The 19,962-nt window shown below is 45.7% G+C and overlaps 1 protein-coding gene across 4 annotated transcripts; it reads right to left on the bottom strand.

Annotated features, from left to right (window-relative positions):
- Positions 1–57: 57 nt before the first annotated feature.
- Positions 58–19,738, bottom strand: nisch (nischarin). Of its 4 annotated transcripts, XM_049022808.1 has the most exons (21): positions 19,485–19,738; positions 18,298–18,381; positions 17,790–17,972; positions 16,723–16,771; positions 16,131–16,294; positions 15,321–15,416; positions 15,141–15,236; positions 14,620–14,772; positions 14,009–14,077; positions 13,309–13,494; positions 11,098–11,226; positions 10,899–11,012; positions 8,020–8,140; positions 6,636–6,751; positions 6,426–6,484; positions 4,953–6,203; positions 3,319–3,505; positions 2,832–2,982; positions 2,329–2,457; positions 2,073–2,234; positions 58–1,404 (listed from the first exon to the last, which is right to left on the bottom strand). In XM_049022808.1, exons 1-21 carry the CDS (start codon positions 19,569–19,571, stop codon positions 776–778), a joined length of 4,215 nt encoding a protein of 1,404 aa, XP_048878765.1. In that variant the 5' UTR covers positions 19,572–19,738; the 3' UTR covers positions 58–775. The 4 variants fall into 4 exon arrangements, 3 of the variants coding, with proteins under 3 accessions (XP_048878765.1, XP_048878766.1, XP_048878767.1); XR_007399318.1 differs by lacking the exons at positions 58–1,404; positions 2,073–2,234; positions 2,329–2,457; ... (2 more) ...; positions 4,953–6,203; positions 8,020–8,140 and having other exon boundaries at positions 6,465–6,484; positions 19,485–19,737; XM_049022809.1 differs by lacking the exons at positions 58–1,404; positions 2,073–2,234; positions 2,329–2,457; ... (2 more) ...; positions 4,953–6,203; positions 6,426–6,484 and having other exon boundaries at positions 8,012–8,140.
- Positions 19,739–19,962: the final 224 nt, after the last annotated feature.

The following is a 19,962-nucleotide window of genomic DNA, read 5'->3' as shown; positions in this document are numbered from 1 at the left end:
ACAGGCACAGAAAGTCAATGAACAGGGCCGAGAGAAAACAAGACACCGCATCACGGGTGAGGAGGGGATGCAATGCATGTCTTTATTTTGCGTTTCATAGATACTCATCTCTGTTTATTAGACTTTAAATGCCAATAATAAGAATAATATTTATTGTTTTTTTAAAAAAAGCATGTTTAATTCCCAATCAATGCACTGAGCCAAAAACGCTGTATTCGAAAACACTGACCTGGAAGGTGTTAACATGCGATTATTATGTAAACACAGGAAGTGAGTCTTTCAGTTTCACCTCGACATCCTCTGACTTTAACAAGATTTTAAACGCACACAGCCAGTAAAACACACACCTTTCAGTCACCGTGTATCCTAATCATTATCATACATTTGTCTTTTCTTAAAAAAAACTTAAAAGGTTGAAGAGGTCAACCTTTCATCATAAACTCTGATAAACCTACTACTTAGAATAAAATACAGTTTCTTTTAATAGAAAGACTAGATTACAATGACAAACATGCTTTTTTTTATAATTTACATATTGCAGATTGTACATAGCAGCGACATAACACAGGTTTGAAGCAGCAAAGGGAACAAGCTAATCAAGAAGACCAAAAAATAATAATAATAATAAAAAACAATAAATATCTAACTCTTGTGGACTCAACTTCCCAGGATGCTTTGTGAGGAGACAGTACAAAAAAAATCATAAATAAGAATGAGGGTTAGTGAAAAATCTTTGGGGACATTTTCCCTTTTTATGGAATGTGAACCTCCTCTCTCAGCCGGTCAACTCGAGTGGCAGCTCCCTGCTGCACAGCGCCTCCCACTGGCGGGCCAGAAGCGAGATTAACCGCTCACGGCTGTCAGTGCCAGGCACGAACACGCACCACTGCACCTCGTTCTCGTCCACGCCGGGGTACTGCGACCGCCTGCCGGTGCCGGCCTCCTCCTCGGCGAAGTGGTCCATGGTGAGGTGGCAGAGAAGATCCGGGCCGGGGACGTCGTCGAACACCAGCGTCAGTGCCTGAGGGTATGGCTGGTACCCCATCAGCACCCGGTCCAGGTCCCGGATGCGCCGCGCATCTGTCAGCTGGTACTTGTCCCGCTGTGGTGGCTCCTTGGCGAACTCGGGGAGCGGGTAGCTGACGTAGTCTTCGTCCAGGAGGAAGACGTCGGTGCTGGTGAGTACAAGCGTCTTGGCCTGCAGGTGCGGCGGCCCCTCTGAGGCCGGGCCGGGCCCGTTCACCTGGAATGCCAGCACGTACAGCAGGATGTTGAAGGCCAGCGAGTGTCCAGGGGCCCCCTTCCTGCCTGCCACGATGAAGGTGAGATCCCCAATCTCCTCTTCGCTGGGATACACGAACTTCACTTTACTCGAGTGCACCAGCTCATAATTCTCCATTTTACCTACCGGGAAGCATCAGTTTGGCTGTTAATTAGGGCAGCAGAAAGAAGATAACAGCATATTAACAAGTTATACTTTCACAAAAATCTCCATGGGTCCTACACGAAAATATAATGAAATAATGCAAGTCAATAGTTCTCAGTCCTCCCCCCCATAAGTCCACATTGTTGGTTCACTCCAACACCTACATTCCTGAGCCTGGTAATCAAGGGCTGACAAGTAAAATCAAGAGTGTAGGTGGGGGAACAGAACAGCCTGTCTGCGAGGACCTGAGGGCTGTTCTAGAAGGTGTGTGATGTAAATTCATCTGTCTTCATTTCTTCAATAAAGGGCTGCAGTCAGTCTGGAGGTTATTCTAAGAAACATGGGGTGCGAGGCAGGGGAAATACTGGATGGGAGGCCAGCCCATCACAGGGCCCACAAACACATACTAAGGATAATTCAGAGTCACCCAAAAATGTTTTTGGAGTGTGGGAGGAAACCCGTACAACGCCGCCAAACTCCACGCGAGCAGAGCTGGAGATAAGTTTCGGGCTCTTAATCTTAGAGGCATGAGGCGAACGTGTTACCTACTGAACTAAGGAAATGGAAAACTTGTAAAAGATGCACAAGTATTTTTTAAACGGAGTACCTGATATGCAGCTGAGTTACACACACCGCACTCCCATACCTGTGTTCTTCTTGCCAAACTGGGTGTAGAAGTCCAGCTCGGAGGGTTCAGGCGAGGGCACCTTCTCCAACAAGGAGAGCACGGTCATGAGCTGCTGCAGGAAGCGGTGTGTGCTGTAGCCATCCCTCGCCAGGCAAGAGACGATGTGGTCGGCTGACGGCCCTGCCGACGTGACACGACACAAGACGGGGGCCCTCAGCGTCCACACGACACCCAGAGGCCAGAACGTCCCGCGGAGGGTGGGGACGCCACTCACCGACCACCCGGAAGTATTGATCGAAGAGGCCCACGTTGACGCTCTGCAGGTCCTTCAGCTTCATAGACAGGCAGTAGGAGACAATGAAGCCACTTTCCTTGTCCTCTCGGGGGCGCCAGTTCCACAACGCTATGCAGGGGACACCAACATTGCACACATAGATGTTTCGGAACATCCTGGTGGCTGACCTCACATCCACTGTCCCCTAACCAGGGATGGGTCTGTGATTTCTAATGCCCTGTTCAAAAAGTCACTGCATACATGTAACGTTAGCAAATCAATAGAGTCAGAAGATTGCAGCTAGCTGGACAGCTGGAAGAAAAAGCCACTACAGCATCTAAATAAATATTAAATTAACACATTCCTTAATGTAATGACTATTTGTGGCCAACAGGGGGGCCCAAACCTCAAGGGCTCCATGCGAATACATGGTGTGAATGGTGGCAAACACTGCCGCCACCTGTATTGCACAGTGGCCTTGCTGCCATCCATGTGGCCCTCACCTGCCTCGTTGCTGAGCACGGCCGCGTTGTCATCCAGGATGAAGTAGACCGCCTTGGTGGAGAGCAGGATGCAGGCCGTCGTCTCCACGTCGGGCATCTTGTAGAACAGCACGGATGACCAGAGGATGTGCTTCAGCTCCTCGTTCTCCACCTGCGCTTTTCATAATGGAGCACACAGATCAAAGGCGATCGCACGACAGCAAGTTAGCAGCCTAATTAGAGGACCCATCCATCCATCCATCCATCCATCCATCCATCGGTTTGGCACTTTTGATACTGGTACTCGTCCAGAACGGAAAAGTGAGAGTACCGAAAGTACCGTACTTGGTGGGGTTGGAAAAGTGCCCTAACAGGACACTGGCACAGCAGAGAGAACATGCAAGCTGTGAACACACAGTGGGATATGCTGCCCCAATAACCACCAGCACCAGCTGTGATTTTGTCATTTGTTCAGGAGACAGAGCAGAACGTCAGTGATGGGCCACACCTCAGCCACACTGCTGTAGAAGAACTCGAGCAGCTGCTCCCCCCGCAGGCCAGCCAGGAAGCAGAGGGCCGGGGAGAGGACCAGGTGAGACGGGCACCGGTTCTCCTCGGAGAGCTTCTGGATGAGGGAGCCGTCAGGGTACAGCAGGGACAGTGTAAGGCGGGGCCTCTGCACACCTGGGGGGATGCTGACAAGGGGACAGCTGGTGACATCGGAACATTTAGCTAAACACAGCGGTACCTTTACTAATACAACAATTTCACAGAGCTTAGCCTAATCAGGCAGATTCCATTTCATAAGACTATAGACCATGGCTTTCTAGAATGTACTGGAATGTTCTAGCACACCAAGGGGACAAAGAGATAGATATACTTACATAACCAATGTATTGTAGCACTGGGGGGTTCTTTTTTGTTAGCGGGGGTAACTTTATCATTAGCGGATTCACATTTTCGCTTCCGTTAAATTTAATGCTGCTCCCATACTCCCGTAACAATTTTTCCCCACAGTTAAAGTAAATGAAGTTTAACAGTCAAAAGACTTCTGTAAATCCAAAAATCACACATATTTGTTCTGATCTGTTGAGGGCGTGTCTGCAACAGTCTACCTGGCACACTGTTGGCTGACTGCATGTAAACACTAGACAAGATTGGTTGATAACTTGTTGTATTTAAGGTAGTCTGGGCTAAATGTAAATGGACGAAGACAAAGACCATTTAAACTGGGGTACCCTGAACTAAGCAGAGAATTGGGGCCTGTATTACAAACCTGCATTTCTTGCTTAGGTGCATTACATCGGATTTCAGGTATCATAGTTTAAATGGACTTTATCTTTCTTCACTTACACATAGCCCAAGCTTCCTTAAATACAACTAAGCAACAAATCCTGCTTTACCCCCTGGTTGTTTTCCAGGTTCTTACTGACAGAGCTACAGACCAATAAATAGCTGAGACCCTCATTCCTAGTTCCCGGTAAATAGCGCCATGTTTGTAGTCCAAGAGGCTTCATTAAGGGTAAAATGTCAGCATGAGCCAGTGGCGGAATAGGTCTCCTCTGACAAAAACCGTTATATCTCACAAACGGAAAATCATTGAAAGATAATATATTCCAGAAACCTTACATACACAATCCAGTGATCCTCAGTTGGGTAAATCCTAAATACCCCCAGGTAATAACTCCGGGTCTATAGAACTAAATTGCTAAAGAGGTTAAAATTTCAGCTCTCTATGTGTTTATGAGTTTCAGAACCCAAAACTAAACTGAAGCTAAATTCATATAATAAAAGTTAACAATTATCATTAGCTTTCACAAAATTAATTTTTTTGTGGTTTATCGGTTTAGTATTACTCAATTAAATTTCAGATTTGGTTTTCATTGGTTTTATATAGCATGGGTGCGGTAAAATTTGTCGACCATGGAAGAAGGGGGGGGGGGGGGGGGGCTTGCAGTAAAACTGATAGACCCTTGGGGTGGCACTGGGTTGCGAAAAAGAAGTGTTTGAAAATGTACAGTAAATTTTTTTTAATTAATCAACCACTCCCCTAAAACCCCAGCACTCTGCGGAATACTGCCTGCGCATCAACACTGGGCATCAGGAACCCCTGTTCTAGAATGTTCCTCAGTGACCTGGTACCTATTCACGGGCACTCTCTTGGTCCACGTGGAGGCCGCCTGCCCACCGGCACCGGTCCTGTGGCAGGATGCCGCCTGCAGGAAGGCGACGGTCTTGATGTCCCTCAAGCTGCCGCGAAGCTGTCCGAACTGCCGCAGGAAGACAAACTTGTCGTGGGGCAGGAGGAAGATGGCCGTGACGGGCTCCGGGCCCACCATCAGCTCCAGCGCATGGCTGTCCTGGGAGCCACAGCAGCTCTGCTGGGGGTGCAGGAGCACGGAGGCCAGCGGGAGGCGTATCAGCTTCATGGAGGAGCGCGGGGGGCAGGCGTTAATGGGGCCCTTGGCAAGGGAGAGGAAATCTACCTTGAGAATGCAGAGGTGACGGGGGGTGAGGAAGAGAATGAGAGGCATGGAGCCCGAGGGCCCGTCCGCATCTGGGGGCCACGCGTCTGACAGAATGTCTGAATATGGGGGGCTGAGGACCCGAGAAGAGTCGGGTGCCTCTGCTGCAGGGGGCGAGAGATGAGCGAGGAAGGCCCCTTTCACTGTACAGTCCTTCTCCTCATACTCCCATGAGTTCAGGAGCTGCCGAACGAGGCTCTGCTGTGTGACAGCGCCGCCTGGTGGCTCGGAGGGGCAACTCGATGCCAGTGCAGAAAGCAGAGAATGCATGTCCCTCAGACTGGGGGCGTCGGATAAGAGGTAGAGGACTCCATCACTGCCCCGTATTTTCAGCGACAGGCACACCTCTGGTACTTCGAAGCGGAGCTCCTCGATGTCAGTACAGGGCGCGAGCAGCTCCACCACCAGGCCGGCCACCAGGTCCGGAATGTTCCAAGGCTGCTCACGGTACCGAGCCCGGAGCACAGCCAGCCAGGGGTCCGCCAGGACGACGCAGGCCAGCAGCTGCCTGTCTCTCTGGCCGACCCGGATGCCGTGAGCCCAGATCACCTTGTTGATGCGGATGGCTTCCTGCGCCGGTTCCTCAGACACGCCGGGGCCCCCGAGCCCGTCCTCGCGCCGGCCCAGGCCCACCTCGAAATAGCCGTCCCCAGAGAAGGAGCCCATGGGCTCCGCCTCTTCCCCACTCCTCTCACTCCTCTCCAGGGGCTCCTTCCCCCCCAGCTCCCGTGCCGCTTTCACCACGAGGGATGACAACTCCACCGTGAATTCCAGGTTGTCGGCGGCATAGGAGACGAGGCAGAAGGGGAGCACCAGCGTGGTGGCCCCGCCCACCCAGCCGGCCCGGTCCTCCGCGCAGCGGCAACAGCTGGGCGTAAAGACAAGACAGAGGGGCGCCGATGCTCCAGTTAACGGCCTGGGCACACACTCTCCCCCTGCCACATTCACAGAGACGCCACTGCACAGAATGGGGATTCCCAAGGATGGTGGCACTACACACAATGTCAAGTAAATTTATTTAAAATTATTTAAAAACACAGATACACATCACAGGGTAGCCAGCAAGAAGAGATGGAGCATGTAGTCATACCTAATCTGCTGATCACTGACAATTTCAACTGAAAAGCAGGAAGGAAGTGGGCGAGTCATCTGAAAGGAAATGGCAATATGTGAAAGAATATCACGTCGTATAGGTTCACAGCCATATTTATAGAAAATTATTTACAAAGGAAAATCAAGTACACAGAGATCATTTACTTGATAATCACACTGTTAAGTCGGCGAATTTAAATTACAATACCTGTAGTGTTTCCTCACAAGAAGGGTTTTGTATAAATTTGCATCGCTGGGTATTTGATGAATCCACAGGAGTCAGTATTTGATTGGTAAATACCATTTCTTCTTTAAAAATTAATTCTGGAAAGATAAGGGGACTTGTTTAAGCAGAACACCCCGACTTTAGGCGTAAACCAAAGTTTGCAATGCAGTCTGGGAGTATTTCAGTGAGGAGAGTAAATGATATAAGCGGATCATTTAGGGCAAAAGTCCACACCATGGATATCCATAAAAACCAAACAGGTAAGATTTCTTTAGCAACCTTCTTGCAATTTTTGCTTCATACTGACTAATCGACTGGCCAAAACTGCAAAACCAGGCTATTTTAACAGACACTTGCATTCCGGCGAGAAGTAATAATGGTAACATCGATAAGAATAATGTGAAATATTCCAGTAATAATTTTATAATATAAATAACGTTAACCATATAATTAGATGTATGCTAACATGCCTTATTTTTCCGCTAAAAAGTATATACAGGCAGCTAAAGAAAATATGTTGCTTAAAAGGAAAGTGACTGTAAGGTTATAAAAATAGGAAACCTAACGAAAATGCAACACACAGGCGAACAGACAGAGAAGATTAGCAACACATGCTGGAGCCTCCGGCCAGACGAGTGGGCAGTGAAGGTCATGTGACCTGCATGAAATGCCGACGAATGGAAACTGCCGTTTCGCCTTGGAAGACGTCTCTCCTGCCCAGTGTTCAAAAAGGAGGTTGGCCAATGATTTTTAGCCACCACAGACACTGATAATCTGTTCCCCAGCTGATCACGGCTACAGGGACGTTCTAGGGCAGAGGAAAATTAGGTGTATCTACACTGATGGCAGGAGAGAGGGGGGGGGGGGTCACCTTTAAGCGGATCAATGCTGCACAATGGGGAAGGTCACAAACAGAGTGGGAGATACAAAGTAGCCAGGACTAGAAGTCGCTGGTTTTACGTTTATTTATTTGGTAGATGATTTTGTTTAAAGTAAAACCCATTTTTTTGATAGAGCAGAATCAGACAGTCCCTTAAGCAATGGGGGGGGGCTTTTTAAGGCGACATCACTCTATCAGTACTGGGATTTAAACCCACATCCTTAAAACCATGGGCACAGCGTTCTAACCCTCTGAGTCACACACCATCCCCCAAAGAAAGACCTGCTTTCTGAGACTTTAACCGCTACACCTCCTAACTTAGCCTAGTGGCTGTAAAATATTATTAGAGTAAGAGGAGGTGAAGGCCCCCGGGGCGGGGTGGTGGTGACTGTGCAGCATTGGTCGGCATGGAAACGCCTGGTCTGGCACGTGTGGAGTGGGCCCCGCCCAGCACCCCGCCCGGCGGCCAGATACATACATGATTACCTTGGCTGGAGCTGGCCGGCGGGGGCCGAGGGGGAGAGGGGGGTGGGGCAGCGAGAAAGGACGAGGAGGAGGAGGAAGACGAAGGGGATCCACCCGTGGAGAGTCTGGAGTCCTCACTGATCTAGCAGAGAAAGTGCAAGAGCAGTCTTCAAGGAGGCCGCGTGACTGGGGCCACGATGGGGGCGGGGTGCGGGGGGGGGGGACTTGTGGGGGCAGGTCTGCTAAACATGCCAGCTGTCAGGCTGCCTATGAGCCCCCCTTCAAAAAAAAAACGAGTGACTTTCAGAAAGAGCGTGTGCGACTACACCTGTGTGCTGACCACAGCTACACTATTCCAAAGGGATTTACAGATACTAATATACAATTATCTCAACCATACAGGAAGAAGATTTTAAAAAATAAAATAAAAAAGATTTCAAATATGCCTGAATTTTTATCCGTACAGGAAACTCGGGGGGAAACTGAATAGGACTTGACTGAATAGGACTGAATAGGACTTGACTGAATAGGACTGAATAGGACTTGACTGAATTGGACTGAATAGGACTTGACTAAATAGGACTGAATTGGACTGAATAGGACTTGACTAAATAGGACTGAATAGGACTGAATAGGACTTGACTAAATAGGACTGAATAGGACTTGACTAAATAGGACTTGACTGAATAGGACTTGACTAAATAGGACTTGACTGAATAGGACTTGACTGAATAGGACTTGACTGAATAGGACTTGACTGAATAGGACTTGACTGAATAGGACTGAATAGGACTTGACTGAATAGGACTGAATAGGACTTGACTGAATAGGACTGAATAGGACTTGACTGAATAGGACTGAATAGGACTTGACTGAATAGGACTGAATAGGACTTGACTGAATTGGACTGAATAGGACTTGACTGAATTGGACTGAATAGGACTTGACTGAATTGGACTGAATAGGACTTGACTAAATAGGACTGAATAGGACTGAATAGGACTTGACTGAATTGGACTGAATAGGACTAAATAGGACTGAATAGGACTTGACTGAATTGGACTGAATAGGACTAAATAGGACTGAATAGGACTTGACTGAATAGGACTGAATAGGACTTGACTGAATAGGACTGAATAGGACTTGACTGAATAGGACTTGACTGAATAGGACTGAATAGGACTTGACTGAATAGGACTGAATAGGACTTGACTGAATAGGACTGAATAGGACTTGACTGAATAGGACTGAATAGGACTTGACTGAATAGGACTGAATAGGACTGAATAGGACTTGACTGAATAGGACTGAATAGGACTTGACTGAATAGGACTGAATAGGACTGAATAGGACTGAATAGGACTGAATAGGACTTGACTGAATAGGACTGAATAGGACTGAATAGGACTGAATAGGACTGAATAGGACTTGACTGAATAGGACTGAATAGGACTGCCCAATACAAAACATTAGCTATCAGACAATATCGATTATTATTAATAGATCTGGTGAGAAAAAAGAAGAAACAGAAGACGAGAGAAGAACCAACGCAGAAAAGCGGGACCTTTAGCCTCTTTTATCTCGCGGAGGGGAGACAGCGGCAGAGTTTAAGGTCACTAGTGACTGGAAACAAAGTGAAGACAAGCAAAGCGGCAAGGCTGACCCAACAAATGAGGACGTGGAAACGGGTTCGAGGCCAGAGCTCAAGCAAGCAAAAACACCAGCAAGGCTGCTGGCCATCAGAACGCTACGCAGGCTTTCAGAGAAATAAGCCAAGGGAGTCTAATCAAACCTTCAAACACCAGGAACACCGCGAGGTTAAAGCCTTGCCGGACCGCACCACATGGAACAACAAATGGGGGGAGACCACCTCAACATGAAAAATCGGGGGGAGGGGGGGAGCTGCATGGAATCCCCCACTCAAAGATCCTCTTTCAAGTTAATCTATCTTAGGACAAGATGTCCCTGTATCTCTATCAATATAAAGTTACGAGTCAGTGAAATCCCCCCCCCCACACTCCTTAAGGCCAAACCACTTACCCTTTGAAATTGGGAACTGAAAACTCAACTTTTTAAATGTTTCATTGTTTTTGTATGTGCAAGCAGCAAACATTACTTCTGCCTTAGTGTTAAAGTACTGCTAGTGGTTTTATCGAAAGCTGTATAATTCATGCAGCTACTCATTTTACTTTTGTAAAAAACCTTTTAAAAAGAGACTCTCTTGGGACTAAAACCTGCCTGGAGCTCGTTTTAACTAGCAGAGGTCATACCTTCTTCCACAGGAATAATAATAACAATAATAATAATAATTGCCAGTGGCATCGACAACTGGTTTGTGAAGAACTTAAGCTGTATAACCACTTCTTAGCAAAGATCCCAAAGAACAATAACTAACAAGTTATTCGCTTTTGGTTTAGTTGCCAGTGAAAATGCAACTGAGTGCTCTGAAGTCGGGGGGTGACATCATCACCCAGCCCTTAAGATCACTTTCCAGGACAGGTTGAGACAGGCCATACCAACTCAGAAATGTGAGGAACGTCTGCCAACCTGCCAATGGATCGTTCCAAAAATGGCATCCATTTAGCTTACACTACCATTAAGTGCCTCATAACCAGCGAGCTGAAATGTACGTCAGAATGTAACAGCTCTATACCTCTAAAAATGATTTTATAAGAATAAATTACTGATCAAAATAAGCACATAAATGACCACTAAAAATGACAATTCTATTAAAAAAAAGTCTCCTCATTTGTCTGTTATGCGGTATATAACAATCTTAGACTAACTTGAGTACTTTTTTATTCTAAGCCACCTTTCAGCTGTAACTTTTGTCCTGCTATTCTGACAGACATTTCAGAGCGAGCTGTCGCTCTTCTCCAGCCAGTCAGCAGGGGGCGTACCTTCTTCTCACTGCTGGCCATGCGGTCTTTGGCTTCTTTGGCTTTCTGAATGGCTTTCAGCACCTCCACTGTGTCCAGCTCCTTCTCCGTCGTGAAGGTGCTGTCCAGGCACACCTACGATGGGCACCGGTGAGCTTGGTCACCCTCAGCGTCGGCGCCCGCCCGCGTCACCGGCGTCCCACGGAAACAAAGCGCCTACCTCTGAAGCCCTGTCCCAGAACTGGGCCAGAACCTTGGTCCTGTAGTCCGGGATGATGCACATGGGATTTCCGGTGAGGCTGAGCTTCTCCAGGCACGGCAAAGTCCCGATATTTTTGATTTCCTCGAGCTGGGAAGCAGCAAGGAGATTTCCAGGTGAATTTGGGCGAAAACATTCCAAAAGTCGTCAGCAAGCTTTCAAGTTACCGTGACAATAACAGTAATAACATCCATCCATCCATCCATCCAATCTATCCATCTTCCAAACCGCATATCCTACTGGGTCGCGGGGGGTCCAGAGCCTATCCCGGAAGCAATGGGCACGAGGCAGGGAACAACCCAGGATGGGGGGCCAGCCCATCTCAGGGCACATTCACATACCATTCACTCTCACATGCACACCTATGGGCAATTTTGCAAGCCCAATTAGCCTCAGCATGTCTTTGGACTGTGGGGGGAAACCGGAGCACCCAGAGGAAACCCCACGACGACATGGGGAGAACATGCAAACTCCGCACACATGTAACCCAGGCGGAGACTCGAACCCGGGTCCCAGAGGTGTGAGGCAACAGTGCTAACCATTGCACCACCATGCCGCCCCAACAGTAATAACAGCAATACCCAAACAGCTACAATCATAATGGATTTGCATCCCTCTAAAGAGAGGTTATAGAAGTTTAAATTTGGTAGGTCAGGTAGATGAGCTGGTAAGTGTTTAGTGGGGAGAGACCCTACAGTCTTCTGGAATTGGGGATAAACCATGTTCATGGTAAGAGCATGTACAGTTGGGGCAAAGAATATTGGAATCTCTGCAGTTTTTTCTGACAAGACACCAGCTCTCCCTCAAAAATATTGACATTGTTTCAGTGTTAACATTGGCATTTTTTTTTTTATTCGCATTAGAACTAGAGGTGCACTGTGAGCGATCCACATCTGATACTTAAAGACAGCCCCTATTTCTTGCTAAATCAATTTGTGCAATCAATCGCACAACAGGTCATCCCCATTTTAAATATGTTTTTCGTGCTAATGCTGCCTACTCAGTCTATTTGCCACTCAGTGGGTGTGAGTGCAGTGACTTTTGTGACAGTGACATCATGCACATACCCTTCGCAGTGCGAGGAGAGTAAGAACATCAGAGAAGAAGGTTACGATCTGGAAGTATTTCACGCAACAACTCGTAGCAGAGGGATTTGCAGTCTTTGTAAAAACAAAGATTTGAGAGGTGGAAGTAGCATATAGTGGAAAATCACAATAAATAAAGTGCAGGCAATGGAGAAACAACTCGGGTAATATGAAAAAGGCCATGATGATTTGGGAGTCGCCGGCTTGGGCTGTTTTTTGCACTCGCCACAGCCTGTGATACATGAGGGGCTGCGATCGCAGTGAAGTGTAAGTGATGCTGTTGCCAGTGAGAGGAAAATCGTGGGGCATTTTAAGCATTTGCCACCTGTGTATATTCACTTGGCAGATATTCAAATTGAACTGCAAATGTCTCAAAACACTTAAAACAAGATATACGAATGAGATGGAAAAGTACATGATGTATGTTTCTAGCAGCCTAATTAAAGATTTTTTGGCATACATTTTTCCATTTGTATTTCCTAGTTTAAAATATTTTATAGTAATAAGTGTAAATATCTATATATGTCATATTAAGAAGAATCGGAATCTGTATCAGTATCGCCAGTGTATCAGAATCAGATCAGAGCTAAAAAAAAATTGTGGATCAGCCCATTCCTAATTAACACCACCGAAAATCTAGGAAAATCTGTTGTTTCACACAGAACTATTACAAAATCAATGGCACCTTTTATAAGTTGTGAGAAATAACTGCATTTCAAGCAGGTGATCCTGCTTGTATTTTTGTTTTATTTTGGTTAAAGAATTGGAAAATAGTCACGAAACACAAATATTTCCTGCAAAGACATTATTAGGTCTATGCTTAGTACATATAAACATGAACAATGGTCTCTTCTCTGAAGTGATTTTGGTCAAACCCTGATCAGAGTTAAGCTCGAGTCTATCTGGTCACTGGAACAACACAGCCTTGGCATTATGTGTTTTTTAAAATAAATCAAATATAGACTGAAATAAAGCCAGCCCCTGGGTAATTCCTGCCCAACAGAGTGAACGGGGTAAGCTGTGGTTACACACACCGGCCATCACCTCACGATCCCCGCTTAGTGCACACAGCCCAGCAAAACCGTACCTGTGCTAATTTGTTGCTGCTTAAGTCCAAGTTGACGAGGGAATAAAGCTTACTGAGGCCAGACAGACTCTCCAGCTGGTTTCCCGCCAAATTCAGCGTCTTGATGTTTCCCAGTTTGGTATGCACACCCTCCAGTACAGTGAGCTTATTATAGGACAGGTCCAGGTGAATGAGATTATATAAATGCTGCAGGGAGGGGAAGACCCAGACTGATTAGTTTGAGCACTTCAACATAATTATTCAGGGCTTTGTGACTTTAAACATATTTAAAATCAGGTACTTCCCTCCTGATGATTCCAACCATAAAATACAAACAAGGTCTTGGTTTGCTTCAGCTGACCATAGAGAATGTGGTTATAAAAGATCAAGGGGACAGTAAAGCAGATAGGAGAGCAATTTTTAAATCATTTTTAATTCTAACAGAGGAATGCCTAACAAATACTACTAAGAAAAGCAATAATTAACAACTACTCACTATGTAACATTACAATTCGTCTCACTCATCCATTTCATTAAACACTGAACAAAACAAGTCCCTGTATCACAATGCTTTCAGTCATTTTTTAAGTATTCGGTTACACACGAATGTGGGTTTTTTCCAGAGTAGCATTTTTGGTATTTGTTGTGCACTTGGCTGACATACTGCACACTGAATGGGCGACGAGAGGTAAATGAAACTTAATAGAGACCATTTTCTTACCTGGAGGTTTTCCACCATCGTCAGCTCATTATAACTTAGATCTAAGAATTCCACTTTTGGTATTAATTTCTGTAAATGGCAGAGAGTGGAACATCTTTAAACACTGACAATAAATAGCAAGTAATAAACTGATTAACGAGGGCGGGGTGTGGTATTAGGAGAGTACTTGTTATGTTTCCCAAAATACCGGGTACGTGTGAATCCAAAGAAAGGGGGGAGGGGTGTGGCTCTGTGGGTGAGGACATGTCTGTCATCAGAAGGTCACTAGTTCAAATCCTGTGACTAGAAGTGATGACATCACTGGGCCCCTGAGCGAGGCCCTTAACCCCTAAGCTCCAGGTGCTGCTTCTCAATTTTACATCACTCTGGATAAAATGCATGTAATTAAAATTAAATTAAAATGTATTAAATTATTGTGATTAATATCTGTAAAATATAAATGTAATGTAAAAGGGGACTGACCCCTAACCATAAAATCACAGGCATTGCGAGGCATTGGGGCTGCCGTACAAGACCATTGACATAAAGTATAACACCCACCCAAAGAAAGTCCAAATGAATGAACAATGCCAATCAGCGCAACAAGCCCTGCACTGCCAAAATGGACTCACCACTGACTCGTCTATACACTGCAAGCTATTGCGACTCATATCCAGGGTGGTCAGCGACTTCCAGGTTGGGATGATGGCAGTAACCGGGCAGTCTGAGGCCACGCCCTCTGCCTCCCATTGGGCAAACTCGGAGGCCTCTGGAACCAGGATATCCTGTAGGCGTGACAGGTATGCGTTTGTGCCTGCACAGCCCAAACCCAATGGGGGCCCCACTCAGTGCTTAAAGTGGGCTGGTATCATACGCGTGACACTTTAGCAAGAATTAGCTACCAGTTTCATCCAGTGGCACCTCAACAACGGTAAAAGACATTCGCAACCCTCCTAAACCTTGTTTAAGCGAGTCAGGCAACACATAACAACCTTGCTTTACAAATGCAAAACATTAAATTAAATAAGGATGTGGCTTGTGACCAAAAGCAAACAGTCGTCTCCGCAGGGCTGAACTTGCCAGGCATGCAGAAACGCTCCTTGTGCATTTACACCACACTTCCTCATGTTGCTGAAAGAAAAAACGTCTGTACCTTCATGGAGGCCGCTGAGAGGTGCACGCTCATGGTCACCAGCGCTGGCCTTAACAGCGGCAGGCCCTTGATCTGCTTGGACTCGCACTGATTGATCTGCAATGGCAATAGCAACGACGACGATGGAAAAGTGGTGCCTTCGACTGCTGGTCAATGGTGAACCAGAGAAAGATGTAGCACCTCAATCTGTAGAAGGGACTTGAAGACTGACAGGTCGAAGAGAAGGAGGTGCTCCTGGATGTTGCTGGAGCCCACCACCCCTCTGCTGCCGGGTATCTAACAGCAGAAACAGGACATGCTCAGTGCTAACGACACCACTAACGTACCATAAATATCCTTTTATTAAAAGCTCAAACCAGGGGTTTCCAGCCTGGGGTCTGCAGAACCGATGTAGACTTAACAATAGCTTATTCAATATCCAAGCTCCTTTCTCCTGTCCTTAGCTCATTATACTATTATCGTGAGGGACAGTGTGTGTCTCAATGGGTCTGGATGCTGCGTCTGCGATTGGAAGGTCGTCAGTTCAAATCCCATGGTCGGCAGAGTGATGTCACAGTTGGGCCGTTGAGCAAGGCCCTTAACCCTCAATGGCTCCAGGAATTGGCTGACCATGGTTTCTCAAGGGTGTTGCTTTTGATAAACGCGCCCGTTAAAGAAATGTAAGTATTATTCTTTATAATAATAATATCAGTCCCATATATGAATCGCTTTTAGCTGCATTTCATGTATGAAAAATGCTACAGAATTATTATCTATGTGATCTGGCATTAGAGTTAGGGGGGGTTCCTGTTTTCATTTGGGGGTCCCTAATTCAATAAAGTGGTGCTTCCTAATCCGGATCTCAGAGACCCATAGTCTGGGAGCAGGGAGCAAAAATGTGGACAGTTGGGTAGGGAGCAAAAACAAGCACCTACTCTGGGTCCCTGAGAACTGGATTGGGACACACTGCAATAAAAGATTTAGAATAGAAGAGTAAGAATGCAGCTTCACCTTCAGATATTTCAGTCGACATGTGAAGTCTAGTATGTGCCCAAGGTCAGCCCTGGCATCGCCGTTGGCACACGTGGGCTTGGCAAGTCGCAGCTGCTGGGTGACAGCGTAGAGCTGTAGGGGGCGCAGTAGAAACACCTCGCCTGCCACCAGGAGCTGCTCACCTGGAGGAGAAGAGGGACACTGCTGCTCCTGGATGGTCCTTACCAGGCAAACTGGAGAATTCATTCTGAATCGATCCTTAATAATTACTAACAAAACAAAAGAATCCCATGCTGGTTAAGTACAGCGACTTGAAACCAGAAGGTCATGAGCACAAGACCCAGCATTACTGAAACAGCAACTTAAAGAAAGGCATCAATTCTGAGACTTAAAACAATTTGGCCTTACAAATGCAGCGCTTCGATCGCTGTGCCACCTACCAACAACACAGCGACATCATTTAAAAACTGACTGGGCCCCCACAAGGGCTCACGGGGAAAGGAAAGACAAACACTGCCTTACAATAAATTACCGGCTGCTAAAAAGCAGAGCTGGAAACCCAATTCACAGCAAGCTGCAATGAAACATCAGGAGCCCCTCCCTGACGCACCTTTGTTATAGAGCTCCTCAGCCAATGCAGCTGTGATGCCGTTTATTTCCTGAAAGGGGATGCAAAGCAGAACATCCGAACATTCAAAATATGCTGCATAAATTAATTACCCCCCCCCTACTGCTTTATGCGGATTTCTAAATTTACATATTTGCTCTGGTCTTAAGCTTCCTCAGTCATGCAAATAAACTTCCTGGACAAGATTCCCAGAGGCCACAGAAAGCTACCCTCCAGTAAAAGCAATAACGGCAGTTAAACCAAACACAACGCAGAACGTAGAGCAGCAGATGGTGTCCACTTCTGGGCAGTGGGATCCCCCAGGATGGCTTTGCACCTTGTATGGTAGAATTCAAGGCAATAACGGAAAGTATAGGACATTCCATGTTTAATGCTCTTCATTGCTACCACATGCATGTTTGGCTGAGCACCAGCTAGCAGGAATCTACCAACAGCATCTGTCAGTGTGGAGATTGTCTGATTCGTGTAGCCATTGTGTGATGATGATTGGACAGAAGCTCAAGCAGGCAACATGCATTATTTCATAATATGATATCTATGTTCTTATCTTATTAATGGAGACTGCACTAGTATTCAACCAAAAGAAATCAGCTAGTTGTACTATGATACACATTATTAAATAGATGATGTCTTCATGCATTTTTAGTTTTAAATGGTAAAAATGGTAAATGGGCTGCATTTATATAGCGCTTTTCTACTCCTACGAGCACTCAAAGCGCTTTACATTTCATGCCTCACATTCACCCATCCACACACCGGTGGCACCTGCTCACCGGGAGCAATTTGGGGTTCAGTGTCTTGCTCAAGGACACTTCGATGGGGTCAGGAGAAACCAGGGCTCGAACCTGCAACCCTCCGGTTGCCGAACGATAGCGCTACCTCCTGCGCCACCATCTTTAAGGGTTAATAGAATTTGTCGTTCTTGAACATTATGGCAAATATAGTCATCAACTTACAACAGGGGTTACTGGGGACGCCGTAACTTTAAAAACGCCCACTGAAGCAGATGCGATCATAATGCAAGAATCAGAAAACAAAACCACACTTACATATAAGTGGAAATGCAGGAAACACGATAAGACTTTGGGTGCCGCCACGGGGAATTTCACTAGCAGGGTCTCAAGGTAGATTTCCAGATCCTTCTGTCTTTTTTCCACCAAGCTTCTGGAATTTTTGCCGATCATTTTCTTCGGCGGCAGCAAGTTTTTGTCGATTTTCTTTTCTGCTGTCAGCTTGGGAGGAGAAAAAAAAATGTGCACAAAAAAATTAAATCAACAAAGTACGCTACCTACAACAACCTCATGATTAAACTTTCTTCTTTTTTTTTAAAGGAGTGTGAAGTGAGGCTGTAGCTGAGATACACGATTATAGGATCGGAAATGGTTTTTTTTTTTATCTGACACCTAAAACACCAGGTGACTTGAAATTAAAATAACTGCATCGAGTTTAAGCAAAGGGAAAAAAAAACATACTGGCAAGATACTAAATTCTAATGTATTTTTTTAAATGATGTCGATATCTAAAACACATAGTCTGAAGCGTATATTGACAAACCACCTTTTCATGTAGGTCATGAAAATCACTGTAACGATGTTTTATAGTCCACTGATGACAGCCCGCCATAACCTCAATGATGTACACCTGGAAAAAAACAGGCAGTACCTGTAATTGATTATGAACAGAGCAAATTTCCAGAAAAATGGACTTTAGACAAACAAAAACAGTCTTAACATATCATTAAGCACAGAGATCCGGTGACTTCCCATGGTAATCATTTATAATTTGCTGATACAGCGGACAAAGGTGACTGTTAAACTTTAAGTACGTACAGAAAGTTGCACAGACATAGTGCTGTCATGTCTTAGAGCTGTTCTACATAAATCATATTCTTCTACAGACAACTCACAAAAAACAACAGATAAACAATATAGCGTATAGATAGTTGCAAATTTAACGACAATTTAAAAAAAAAAAGTCATTTAGAAGTTAAAATACCGTAATAATATGTCTAAAACAATACAAGACTCTTTAAAGATATATTTACATGTCAAGATTTTTAACAAGCCATTGTTTTGGATGGATGAATGGATGGATGAATAAGTGAGCGATAATATGAAGCAGTGTGACAAAAAAACCTTTATCAACTACTGTAGGGAAAAAGTGCATGGGTGATTTATAAAGAATACCAGCAGTTTCTACCCCAAATCAACAGATCGGCTGCTGAGTGACGTGAACTACATATGCTGTGCAAAGCGATCTGAAATGCCTACATTTTCAGTATCGTGGCACACATAGGAAACGCCACTGCACTGAAATATTTCCATTTAAATTGATATTTGGACTTTTAAACTGCACAATATGTAGCTGTACAGCTCACGTCAACACCTCCCTCAAACTGTGTACAGGCTACATTTTACTTATTGTTATGAGCAAAATTTGGAGCCTTCGTTGATCATCAGTTACTTGACTGCGCCTGAAATACATACGAAAAAATATACCGCACGGCTAATCCCCTTACAATGTGCACTGTTACGTGCATAAGGCTAGCAGTAAAACTGTCAATCTCCTTGCGCCAGAAAATGCCGGCAGTGCATAAATAAGCTTTTCTCGGACTGGTAAACTGCCACTAACCCTAACCCGACTAAATGGACACATTTTACTAAATAAACCACAGATGTGTTATATATAAGCAGTAAGACCTGCTAAAAAGCCGCTGAATCGTATGCACCGGGTTAAGGACGTACGGTATAGTTGTCCACCAGCTCCGAGCCCACGATGCGGACCTTCCTCCGCTCGACGGGCTCGTCGTGGAAGGCGGCTGCGTCCATCATCGCCCGATGTGTAGGAAGTTAAAATGCGGGCGACGCGGGGGATTTCATGGATGACATGTCTTCTGTATGCGTTACATTGGTGGGAGAGAAGATTACGGCCTTCCCAGCTCCATCTTTGTTGTGCTGAAGGATGATTCAATCCTAGAAACTTTATTAGCAGCGTCTGCAGCGGGACACGCGCTTAGCGCCCTGTCGCCTCGCGTCACTCGCACCTTCGACCCGCTTATGGCATGAAGGCGTGTGTCTGACAGCCTGTGCATACTTAGCACATCCAAATAATAATATTTTTTTAGAATCTATAACCTTAAGCGTGTGTGCAATTCGAGTGGCGTTGTGTGAAATATCCAGTGGGAAATTAAAGGATAAAAATGAAAAATGTCATATGTTGAGA

The sequence above is a fragment of the Brienomyrus brachyistius genome, chromosome 8 (assembly GCF_023856365.1).
Source record: "Brienomyrus brachyistius isolate T26 chromosome 8, BBRACH_0.4, whole genome shotgun sequence".
Taxonomy (NCBI): Eukaryota; Metazoa; Chordata; class Actinopteri; order Osteoglossiformes; family Mormyridae; genus Brienomyrus; species Brienomyrus brachyistius.
This window is presented reverse-complemented; position numbering and strand designations above follow the sequence as displayed.